The sequence below is a fragment of the Dendrobium catenatum genome, unplaced genomic scaffold (assembly GCF_001605985.2).
Source record: "Dendrobium catenatum unplaced genomic scaffold, ASM160598v2 fragScaff_scaffold_847, whole genome shotgun sequence".
NCBI classification, from domain to species: Eukaryota; Viridiplantae; Streptophyta; class Magnoliopsida; order Asparagales; family Orchidaceae; genus Dendrobium; species Dendrobium catenatum.
Window position 1 is genome coordinate 7,308,712 of NW_021319309.1, and position 13,468 is coordinate 7,322,179.

Consider the following 13,468-nt stretch of genomic DNA (forward strand, 5'->3'; position numbering starts at 1 on the left):
TTTTACTCACCCCCCCCCCTCACCTCATGTTCACGCCCCCTCACAGCTCCAACACACGCAAGGCTTGAACTCTCTCTGCTCTCTCGACTTCCCCTCTCTCATGCAAGCCGCCACCACCCATTCCTCCCGCTGTCAACCACCTTAGGTAACATTCTCCTCCTCCAACTCCTACATCTTCTTCTTCTTCTTCCTCTCCTTTCTTTCTTCTTCCTCCACTTCTTTCTTCCTTGCCATATTTTCTTTTCTTCTTCCTCACTTATTCTCCTTCACCTTCTTCCTCCTTCCCAAAACCTAACCCTAACCCAACCCTAATTTTTTTATTTCTCCCACTACATCCCTCAAATCTCACATCCTCCTTCACAAAAAATCCTTCTCTCCACCTCCTCCACCAAAAAACCCTATCATCCAACACTCTCTTTCAGACCTAGAAAGTGAAAATTTTCTCTCTAGAAATATATCATGATTTCATCATTCAAACACCTCATTCTTCACTTCCTACACCACCCACTCTCATTCGTTTTTTATCTCCCTTCCTAGAGAAAAAATTTCCCCTCTTTCTCTCTCTTAAATTTGAGTGAGAAGAATTTTTTCTCTAACACCACACTCCTCACCACCATCATATTCCTACACATTTTCACCCAAAACCCTAACGAAATCCCCTATTTCCCTCTCTTTCTCTCTCTAGAAAGAGAGGTTGCACCCACTCCTCCCACTAACCCCATTAAAACAAAGCATGTAATTGAATAAAATAAATGATAATCATAAAAAAATAATAATAATATTTGTCATCACAGGTTTCGTACGTCACGTCAACTCGCTCTCACCGCCGCTTCTACCACGCACCTAAGGTATAACCCGGACACTAGCTATTTTAAAATTCGTATGCATGAAAATAAGTACCTATGGCTGCTTTTCTTAACAAGCGAGAAAATTTGTTTGCATGAAATAAGCTCACGTGGTCGTTTTAATTAATAGGCAGAAAAATTTATTTGCATGAAATAAGTACTCGTGACCACTTTTCTTAGCAAGAGGGAAAATTTATTTGCATGAAACTAAGTATCCGTGATCATTTTTCTTAGCAGGTGGAATGTGACTGTCATTCTTGGCAGGCAGGGAATAAAATTTTGGTCGCAATGTCACCTGATACCTAATGTGACTGTCTTTTTTGATAAGTGAAAAGGCTAAGTTAATGTTATTATCATTGTTTCTATGGTTCTCCACTATTACGTAGGTATTATTATGCCCTTTCCCAATTATTTCTACAATTCCCCTTATCCGTAATCTTTTATGCCTTAACTTCCATATTAGTCATAATTTTTTACAATTTTGAATTATGGATAAAATCAAAGCTAACTTTGATGATTATCTTCACTTGAACTCATCTTATCTAGTGTCAACAAAATATACAACCAAAGGATAAGAAGCCTATAAATAAAAGATCTAACGAATGTACTTAAACTCCGATTAAATGAAACTTCTAATTTCAATTTTGTGTATAAGGTGGATGTGTGATTCCTTCAAATATGGTACAACTACAACTAAATACCCATATTCGGGGGTAGTCGTCTCTTTGTAAGCTTACGACCTGGATTTGTACTTTGGTGAAGTGAATTCTTTCCTTAATCTATTTTTTTTACACACCTTGTTATTGGCTTTCTAATGTTTTTCATTTTGTTCAAATTTGATAAAATTAGGATTATGATTGTGGTCAATAATTTACAATTGTTCATTACATATTTATGGTTCAAAATTCTCATTCCTTTCTTCGGATTTGTGTAGTCATTATATTATTATTTTAAGTTTTAATTCTCATATTTATTTTTGCATCTAAAGAATGTGAACTTTTGGCATATTTAGTGATTCTTCATATGTGAATCCTAAATTCCCTAGTGTGATCCACATAAATTGAAATTAGTCATTCTGGTTGCATTAAAAAACTCTAACCCTAAACAATCCTGCATCAAGACAGTTTACATATGCAAGCCAGAAAGTATTACAAACACTGCAAGATGGAAAGTAAGAATTATTTGAAAGGGATAGACAAGGGAAAGCCAGGCAAAACCTAATATTTCTTCTAAGCTGAAGTTAACACCAAAGCTGCACATTTCAAGAATGAATGGCAGATCAATAATCATAAATAGTTGAAATGATCATCATAATGGACATTCTTCAGTTAATATGGAATCATAGTATCTAGTAATCAGATTCCGGTTTAACAAGCTATACCTCCACCGAGCTCCTTCCTTCTCTTGCATCATAATTTACATTGGCATCAACAACTTGCTGAAAAGAAAATCATGGTTAATAGTAAAACAATGATAGCATCAGCTCAAGAGGGTTTGATTCCACAATTTATTGTACAAATGAGGAAGTTACTTTTCCAGTCATTTAGTTCCGATTACATCTCAAAAGTAACCCTCTGTCATTACGTGGGAAATGAAAAGAAATTGTACGGCTTATAATAAATCAGTGAACATATGAAGATAAAGATCTCTGGTTGTCCTTGACAACTGAAAAGCTCATATGGATTACTATCATGGCAAAACGATTGATAGGTAAAAAAGAAAGGGCAAGCACCAATGTTTACATGAGGTAAATAATGATACATTTAACAAGTCAAAGTGGAAATGATGATATCAAAGCACACAATGCGCAAAGATAACTTATCCAAAGTTCTTTTCTACAAAATGCAGCGTGAAAAGAAAATTTGGTGCGCTGGTGTCAAGATCCAGCCTGGGGGTTCGAATTAATGAGGCGGGAACAGACAGTTAGACGGATGATTACATTTTCATTTGTTAAAACTATTATCAATAAACTGAAAGAGCTACTAAAAACTTCAAAACATTTAAAATAAAAATGATATAAATACCTATCTCAAAGCATCTCGACTACGATATACATTCTCTTTTCTTCTACTAAATGAATGGAAAAGAAAAACATAATCTATATAATCTTATTTATTACGATATTTCATAAAAAATTACTTCTTCAATCTTAATAATTAATAATTAGGAATTTAATGTATTAATTAAACAAATTTTTAATCAAAATATAACTTAAATTTTAGAAAAAAGATAAAGCATTACCTTCTGCCTCTTCTCCGAGCCCTAACCTGCACGCACACGACTCGTTCGGTCGAAATCGATTCCTACTGGCGGATCGCTCGTAAGTCTCGTCTCCCTTGCTCTCTTCCTTTCTTTCTCTCGATCTACCTCGTCACCAGTAATGAAAATCCAAGAACTCTCTCTATTTCTTTCCTTTGCCTTCCTTGTCCTTCTTCTTCCTAACAGTTAGCCTCCTCTCGTTAAGAGTCTCTTTTAATCATACAGTTCAATTGAAGTGAATGAATCGAAGTTATCTCACACGAGAAGTCGTCGCTTTTCATTTTTGAATGCGCTGCTCGCACATTAGCGCGATCAAACTAGCCTGTTGCACACTGCTCGCTCGTGCTGTTTGTCGGCTCACGTAAGTTCTTCGCCCATACTTTGGTTAGGGCCGGTTCAACTGAATTAGTCCAACTGGTTCTTACAACTAGTGAAGTAAAGCACAACCTTGTAAGTTTCAAATCACCCTGTTAAAAACTCAAATGGCCATTATGACTCAAAGTTAAGAAAAGAATAACTTTATATGACCATTTCTTTAGAGGCGTCTTTGTTTCCTCTGAAATTAGCTGCACCAGATTTAGACTTATTTATATTTTGGATAACAATTTTAAAACTGGAAATACCTATAAAATGAAAGGAGAATGTCTAAAGAGGACTGGATAATACAAGAAAATAGCCGAACATGTTTTCTTTGAAAGTGAATTGTAACCTTACCTCAAAAGTAAGGGAAGAACTACAAGTGAAGTCAAAGTTCCAACAAAAAAACTTATAGAAGGTTGAATGCTATCAAATTTTAAGAGATTTATCAGGTGCACTCAACACAACTATTTCTTGGTGTGGATGGTGTGCATTATAATTTTTATTGGGAATGTATGTCATACACTAAACATTTTAGAATGTTCAGTACATAGCAAACACACTCAATACACAGCCAAAGCATAAATTTAAGTGTATTGATATCACGTTAATAACATCACCACCTTCTACAACAAACCAGCAAGAAAGTGTAACTTTTCTCATTTTGTGGGCAAACATGATGCTCATATAGGGAAAACATAAGTTTATGTAATAACAAACAAAATAATAATAATAAAAGCTTAAAAAGTTGAAATGAATACTTCATCATATGGAAAAAAAAAACATTCTAGTAAGTAAATTGAATATGATTCACATAACACTTGATATTAATCTTAAGGAGCAGGAGCGGATAAAGGGGGGCCTACGGGGCACGTGCCCCTCCCCAAAATTTAGAAAAAACCGCGTCTAATTTTCAAGAGAGGCAAACCAACTTTAGTTTAAAAAAAAAAGCCTAATTTCTATTTCCTTTTGCGATTGGCTGCCCTCGCGATTCAACTGTTCTGCTCGATGCTAAGACCTAATTTCAATTTTCTCTGACGATTCACTACTCTTGCAATTCATCTGCTCCACTCGGAGCCGACTTGAAGAACTTTCGTTCACGGTTCTCCTACTTGCCTACTCCGCTCGACCGCGCGCTGATGTCTGTGAGGTAGACTCGTTCACCTGCTCGGCTACTCCACTCGACCGCTCCTGAGGGGAAAGATGGTAAGATTCGCATATTTCATTCTATTTTTATTCTCTTTTCATATTTTCCACATGTAACTTCTAATACCTATTCCATTCCATTGCGTGTGTCTTCAAGAAAAATTCAACATAAAAAATTGATCTCCATTACCATAACTTATCTAATACACAACACCGAGAATCACACATTTTTTAAAATATCAATCTAAAAAAAATCACATGCCATTATCCATCAATTTAGGTAATCCATAGGAAAATAGCTTACACGGTACAATTATAAAAGTAAAGGCTCTTCTAAATTCAAAAAATCTTCATCCTCAAAGGTTTGGTTAACTCAAAGCACATCTTCGCCTAAGCAAGTTAACTACTTTGAACGATTTAATCCTTTACCTTTGTTGGTAATTAATTTGTTATGACAAAGCTTTTAATAATCTTCATTTTAATTTCTAATTGCAATTCCTACTTTGATTCACATCACAAACTAGCATTAATCTATGCAAAAAACACATCATGAATCATCACAAATAATTTAACAGCAGATACCACCCTCTAATGCCCCTAAAATAACATGTAATATTTGTCACTTCTGAACAGTAGAATTATAAGAAGATTCGAACAATTCGTCTTAATCAGTTTACCATTATGCAAACAACAACTGATAATGAACAGAAAAGAAGAATGGATTGAGTTAACCGCCATAAACTGTAACATGTAAACCCGTTCTTAAGCACTTTTCAAACTCGCTTCACAAAATCAATTTCACCAAACAGAAAAGAAATAGTCACTGAAAACAAAATCCCACATACAATCAAACGGTTGAATATTTATCTAAAAGCTAGCATGATAGTGGAGGAGAAAAAAATCTACAAACGATTGCAAATCATCACTAAAGCAGGTTAATTTCATATATATTTTGATGTTGTAATAGATTGAATAGAGAAAAAAGAAAAAATAGGTTTAAAATCTGCTTGAATTGCTTTGAATATATTGCACTCATCTCAAAATAAATCTAATAGCTTCAAAATCAAAATTGTGTAGGAATTTCAGATCCATTGAGTATGTATATTTAATCCATTTGTAGACTTCGATTCTCAGTACCATGCTATCAATTTTTTGTTCTGCTCCATAGTATCTGTTTGAATTAGGGGCATAAATGAGCCGAGCCAACTCGAACTCGGCTCTCTAACGAGCTCGCGGAATGAGCTTATCGAACCTCAAGCTCGAGCTTGTATATTAAACGAGCTCGAATTTGAGCTTCATAAGACTCGGCTCCTTGGCTTACGAGCTTACTCGATCAAGTAAATATTTAGGGATAAGAAATAATCTTATTTATTAATTTATATAATTTAAAATTAAATTCACTTTTTTATTAAGTATTCGAATTTAAAAAATTATAAATTATTATTTTGAAAAATAAATACTGTAGCATTAAATAACTACAACCGCACATCTCACAAAATATAAAAAAAGAGCTTGTCCATTAAAGCTGCAGTAAAGCTGCCACGCTTTCATTACTGTCACTTAAAGAAAATTAAAAAAAAAAGCAATTACTTCTTCGTTTTTCTTCTCCAACGGCTGACCAAGCTTTGTTTCTTCTTCGGCGCTCCCATAGTGATTTCGCCGGAAGTGCTTACCCAGTGCTCCAACGAGCTCGAGTCGATGAATTAAAGGACGAGTCAAGTTCGAGTTCATTTTTTGGGCTCAATTTGAGCTCGAGTTCGAGCCGGCATTCTAACTAACGAGGTGAGCTCGATAACGCCACTACTTTACTCGACTCGACTAGACTCATTTACACCCCTAGTTTGAATAGTATTTTATAGAATTTGTTAATTGAAATTGATATATATATATATAAGAAAACTACATATCTTTTGAATTTTCTTTTCAAATTATCCATTAAATGAATTATATAATCAAAGTGTGACTTGCAGAAATGCAATCTAATGTTTCTTGACCATGGGCCCCCTCTATAAAATGTTTCAGGTTCCGCCACTATTAAGGAGGTTCGCCAACTAAGTAGACTAAAGTACATCTTCAATGAAAATATGTGCTGAGAGCCTCTATGATAGTCTGACAAATCCTAACTCCGTATTCTGACACTTATCAAGTGAATGACACATCAGCAAGAGCACAACTTATGTCTTCTTCTTGCAGGTTCTACTGGGACTATAGCTTGTTGGCTATTGTCGCAAGTCCTTCCATTATGGCTTTTTGAACTAGTAACTACTCTCTTCCTTCACCGGACTATTCTTAAAACCTTTTTGTTGTTGTTTCTGTAATTATTATTTGCAGTTTATGATCATTCCTCTGGCTTCTTATCTTGCAGGTTTTGCACTTCTTACAAACACCAGCTCTCTATTATAACTCTTATCAAGTAAAAATTGTTGATGGCTCGTTATCATGGGCACTACTTATGTCTTCTTCATGTGGATTCTAGCGAGCCTATAGTTTACTGGTTATTGTAGTGAGCCATTTGATCATGGCTTTTTGGAATGGATGATTACTATTCTCCTTCACTGGACTATTCTTATGGTCTTGTGGTTATATCTGCAACTTCTCCTTGGAGGTTCTTGGTCATTCCTGTGACTCCTATTCCTTGTAGGCAGTGCACTTATTAATTCTTATGAGTAGTTATTGTGGTTCTAAGACTTCTTCCTATGCTATGATACATATCTTAGTAGTTTTTTCATGAATTTTATAAATAGGTTTGCTGAGGCGTAGAAGAAAATAATTAAATGAAAATCATTCTCTTATGGCATGAGCCTTGAATAAAGTGTGAAATTTGACATATACTAAGAGAGACCAACTCTTTATTCAACCATAAGGCTTACCTACAAGTGATGTCTTACCCATCCTTAGTTTTCCTCTTATTCTCTTCATTTATTATTATTGATTAAAAGTGCAATAATTTTTAATGGATATAATTTTCTTCTTTTGCATGAAATTTCAATTGTTTGCATGCAATTCCAATCCTCAACTTATGTCATTAACTTTGAGAAAAAGGTGAAAAATTTTTAAGAACAATTAGAACTTTATAATTTTTAGCTTGCATCAAAAGAAATAAGCAAATATTTAAGATTTATAATTTATTTGCCTGCAAAAACTGCATATTTGTTGCATTTGTTGACTGAATCTAAATATGGATTGGGAATCCTAGATCGTAGTTTTATTGAGAATCCATGTTTAAGGTGCATTGAGAACCCTAAGGCTGAATATTCTGTCAGGTTTGACTTGGTCCTGAAGTAGAAGCAATTGATTCCAGCATTCCTGGTCTTCCAACCTTTTTCTGAGATCCAATAATCATCATTGATTCTCCTGCTAGTCTTTGCCCCAAAGTATGACAGTTCTTCGCCATGTGACCTAATTGATGACACCTGAAGCAAGTGTTTGTACCAAATAGACATTCTCCTTTATGTTGCTTTCCACACTTGGTGCAACTGCTCATGCTCATTGAACTATCACTGCTATTGGACTTTACTTTCTTCCAATTAAAATTCCTAGCTTGTGAAAGAGATTTGCTATATGAATCATGAGAAGCTCCCATTACCTCATCACTTGTCCTCTTCTGAAATTCACGTCTCCTTCGAGTATTTTGCATGTCCATTTCTACCCTCCTAGCTCCCTCCACCAATACTGAATAGTCTTTAATTCCAAGTGGAACAAGAGGCTGCCTAATTGCATCCTTCAATCTAGTTAAGAACTGATCTATCTCCTTGCACCAATCTCATAATTGAGGAGCATATTTGGATAATATTGTAAATTCAGCTTCATATTGCATAACTGATCTATCTCCTTGCACCAATCTCATAAACTTATCCTGCATCTGTCTCTTCACAGAAAGAGGCACAAATAATTCTTTGAACACTTGAGTAAAGTCATCCCACTTAATTTGCATGTCAGGGATTCCTACAATTTTGTTTTGATGCTGACATCTCCACCACCTTTCATCTTCTCCATCAAGTACAAAGGTTGCTAAGAAAACTTTCCTCTCCTCTGGACAAAGCATTCCTTCTAAAATCTTCTCAATCCTTAACAACCAGTTTTTAGTCTCAATTAGTCCATCTATTCCCTTAAATAAGGGTGATCTTTTATCCTGAAATAACTTAAATACTTATCCATAGTCATTCCACCACCACTACTACTCCCTGCTGTTTGATTCTTCGAGTCTTGAATCAACTGAGTCATAGCTGTCATCATTTGTGTCAGTGCATCAAGGTTAACAGTAACATTAGGTACTATCATTTCCCCTTCCTCCTCTTTTTCAGAATAATTTTGATTCATGTTTTCAATAAGATAGCTCATTTTACAATAATAGTCATCATAATGTCCCTTTCAGTATGATTCATATCTTAATTGGTCTATTATACCACTTTTCTCCCAGCCCGGATGCTCGAACTAACGAGGTAGGAACGGAAATCGGATGGTAGTAACTTTTCATTCCTTTTATAAGTAAAGCAACATAAAGACTACTCTATCCAACCGGAGAGCCACTAATAAAATAAATATTCAATTAAATATATTATTTTTTGCACTTATCAAAGCTAATGATTTCATCAATCATAATTTACCTATTTTTATTGATGCGACGTCTTCTATAAACATACTCTTCAATTTCTATCTTTTTTATTTCTTTAAAGGTCTACCTAAAACATTAACTTAGTGGTTTGAGTTTACCATGTAAACTCAGTGGGTAATCATTATCAATCATGAAACAATAACACATGCATATCAAAAATATATAATTATATATCTTCATATACTTCTTTCTTACTTAACACAAAATTCATATAAATACATATTTCATGTATTATAAGCCTTATAATTTACAAAGGTCCTTTTATATTCAATAAAAATAGTCCGTTTCCATATAACATTTCTTTTAACAGATTTGACATTCAATTCATTTTCATAGCTATTTTCATTTGTACAGGAGTACCGTCTAAATGTACCAATTAATGTACAACTATTTCCATTTTTATTTCTATTTCATTTTCTCTTTTTAACGCACATGGGTACATTTCTTCCCCAGCCAGTACCATACAGGGGTGAACTCCTATAAATTTGCATGCATATCTTTTTTCTTTTCATTTTCTTTTCATTTATTTTTCATTCGTTCATATATCACTTATTTATATATACTTTTGATATACATATAAGTATCATATATATATAAATATTTTCTAATTTTACTTTCTCTTTCCATTATATGTAGTTTCTTTACAAATAATTTTTTCAAATATTCGTATTTGTATAATAAATTTGCTTATTTTATATGTAATACTTTCCAAAAATAAAGCATAAGTCTTAAAATACTTATATAACATACTTCTTTCAAAATGAAATAGAAAAATACAATAAAAAGAAATTCTATAAAATATAAATACTCACTTTGATTTTTTCAAGTCCTCGATCCTTGGTACAACCTAAAGAAATTCATAACCATGAAAATTTATCATTTACCTTTCATAAATTTATTCATAAATATTCATTTAATTAATAATTACCTCAAATCTAAATTTCTCTTTTCCTTGTTGAATTATTGAAGAATCGAACTACTAGAACTTGAACTCTCCCTTTCTAAAATTCCTAAATTCATACAATATAAACTTTCATGAAAATATGATTTAATAAAAATTTTTAATAAAAGTTATACACTAAGAAATTCACTAACAAATGGGAATTTACTCAAAATCTCAAAATCCTTCTTTTTCTCCCAAAATCCTTTCTCCTCGCTTTCAATCTCTTCATTTTCCTTTATTAAAACATCACTTGCTTTAGATGAAGCAAAACAAGGGAATTTATACGAAAATGAAAAGAAAAAACTCAACAAGCCTTCTTCCCTCTTCCTCCAAATCGTTCTTCTCGCTCACTGAGATTTCTTCCGATTTATCACTTCTTCAGTGATAAGAATGAAAAGGTGATGGTGATTCTTATCCCTAAACACGATCAATTGCTAAAAATGGCGAAATGAACTCTCCAACCTCTTCTTCACACGCGTTCGTCCGCTCCCTATTGCGTCCGTCCTGTTCGCTCGTTTCTATTCATGGAAATTAATAGGTGGCCGGTCGGCTAAACCAGTTATTACACCTTTCATGTTCTCTAAGAGCCCAATTGTCTCTACATTTCTTCTCCTATGGCAGGTAGGATCTAAATTGCATTATTTACAAAGAAAAACCCAAAATAGTTTGAGTGGGGTCCAAAAAGGATGGCAAACCATTGCGCACGCAAAATAACCATTTATTGTCTTGCTTCTCTCTATCCCAATTTTCTGATTTGACAATTGTCAAAATCACCCTTTATTTCAACATAAAGCATAAGAATCCTACAAAGCGAATATAAGGAAGATAATAGAATGGGTCCCATGACTCCCATGTTAGAGTCAAAAAGCTATTCAAAGTACGTAAAATCTTTCTCGACCACTATTTTCATGATTAAGAATAATTTAAGTGTTATTTGAGAACTAAACATTCAAATACCTCTCCTTCAGGGAAAACCCCAACAACCCTGGCAATGTACTCTTTATGGACTAAGCCAGCACCGATCTGTATCAAAGCAACTGCTTTAGGATGTGATAAAGCACTCCATGTCAAAAGTGCAACCAACATGAAAATAAACATAAATGAAGATAATAAGCAATGCACTAAAATTATTTCTTCAAAAATCGCTCTGTTTGTGTTGGAATAGCTGTATATTAGCTAAATATCAGGGAGAAGCTTGATGTGTTTGAAGACTCTGAAGCCTATGCTTCCCATTTCACTTTTAAATTTGAAAAGCTTATGCATCAATGAATAAATAATCAGCTCATAAGTCCCTCCACAAAGTAGGTGCATATTTATTCGATATTAATTAACTCCACTCTTTTTTCGTAGTTTTGTCTCAGTTTATTCAATAAAACAGACATAACTGATAACCATTCAAAATTTGCCAATTATTTGTAATAAATACAAGTTTAAAAGTATAGATTTCTTACTATAAAAAATTGTGGAGTCATATCCAATAATTTGTTTAATTCATTTCTATTGCTCAATTTTTTCTTATCAGAGACTAAATAAAATCAAGCTTGATGTGGAGTCTAGTCTCTGCTACGTATAGGAATAGTGAAATAACACATTAGTTTACATAAATGATGTTTAAATTATTTTCAATAATTTCGTTTTGAAAATCTAACATTTGTTTAATATGAAAACCTCCATACACCATTTGAATACTATAACTATTCTATACTACTATCAGTCACTTGAAATTTCACGTAGTATAAATCTTAGCCTATCCATTCATTATTAACCTAATTTCTTAAATATTGTATATTAATGTAATTATTCAGCGAAAAATCCTTATTGAAATTCTTCATAAGTAGCAAAAAATTGAATTTCTAATTTAACTTAAATTCAAATCAATCACAAATCACAACCATAAGTTTATTTTAAAATAGAAAAAGGTTCTAATCAAAACTCCTTGTAACAAGAATAATAATTTTGAACTTTGCCAGTTTAAATTCAAGCCACTAAGTAATAAATCACATATATAAATTCATCAGTAAATCATAAGACAAACATAAAACTTAATGACAACAATTGCCAAAATAAAAATAGTTATGCAAACTCATATAAGAAAATTATTTACACCATAAGTTCCTGATTGGGACATTAGAGCTTGGAAAGTCTATCAGAGACGTGGCCGTCGATCTACGGCCACGATTGAGTCGATGTACTTCTGAGTCATATTATGTACTTTCTTTATTATTATTTTATGTTATATTTGTTTTATTAGTGTTTCTGCTTTTACCCCTTACTTAAGGGAGGTCGTATGTAAGCCCAAAAGACATCGTCGTCTTTTACTTTCATGAGTCATTTGAACGAGGCTATATATAGCCCTCTTGTTCTCTTTTCATGTTAATGATTGAATGATAAAATTTTGTTATTGCTTGAGTTCTATATGAGATCTTGAGTGTGCTTGGAGAGAGAGATCCCTAGTAGAGGGAAATTTGGATCACCCACCAACCTTGGAGACGGCCGGATTCGTGGTTCTTCTTCACTATCTCCTTGTCCTCTTTCCTACACCCAAAACTGTCGGCCACTTCAAGGTCCACCACCACCGCCTCCTCTAAGCCCAACCCATTCATCTTGGTCCACTACTACATCCCTTCAACTTTCATACATATGCATCCCTACTACCACATCCTCAAAATACAAAACACAACCTAACCCTACCTACCCGTCGGCCACCCATCCCCCTCTTACTTCCACAATTCAAATTTTCCCCCTTTATTTCTTTCCTTTTCCATTTAAATTAATTCAGTAAAAATTTCAATTCAATCACTCAATCAAAATTTGAAATTTGAAGTATTTCCTTAAATAGAGTTCTATTTTAGGAAACTCCTCCAATCTAATCCAAATCAAAATTAAATTAGATTGGAATCAATTTCTCCTCTTTAATTTGGGAACTCTCAAAGAGGCAAGTAATAAAACAATTCCCCAAACCCCTTTCCCCTCATTAATGCTGCCGGCTCTCTCTCATATCCGCCCCCTCTCGCTCTCAAATTTCCCTCCCTACAATAAATCCTCTTCCCTTTTGCATCCCAATCAAAGTTCTCCACAAAGGCAAGTTTCTCTCCTTCCCCCTTTCGCTAGAGTTCAAATTTCCTCAACCTTATTTCGCTCCAAAACATAATCTAAACTTTACTCTCAGATTTTGACAAGGGAGCTCCTTCATTCTTTCTCCACCATTTGAAGGCCCTGCTTTCAAGAGAAATCTTTAAGGAAGACAAAAGGACGTCATCTACAACACATCAATCCTACGAACATGATGCATTGCCGATCCAG

The 13,468-nt window shown here is 33.9% G+C and overlaps 1 protein-coding gene across 2 annotated transcripts in view; it reads right to left on the minus strand.

Moving 5' to 3' along the window:
• LOC110101522 (RNA pseudouridine synthase 7-like) overlaps positions 1-12,409 on the minus strand; it is a 20,082-nt gene extending 7,673 nt beyond the window's left edge. The window contains exons 1-2 of one of the 2 annotated variants that reach the window (XM_028696866.1): positions 11,123-12,409; positions 2,227-2,283 (exon numbers count right to left, since the gene is read on the minus strand). In XM_028696866.1, the coding sequence (XP_028552699.1) occupies positions 2,227-2,283; positions 11,123-11,263 (198 nt within the window). In that variant the 5' untranslated portion in view covers positions 11,264-12,409. The remainder of the gene's footprint in view (positions 1-2,226; positions 2,284-11,122) is intronic. The other variant, XM_020829447.2, reaches the window with a different exon arrangement.
• Positions 12,410-13,468: the final 1,059 nt, after the last annotated feature.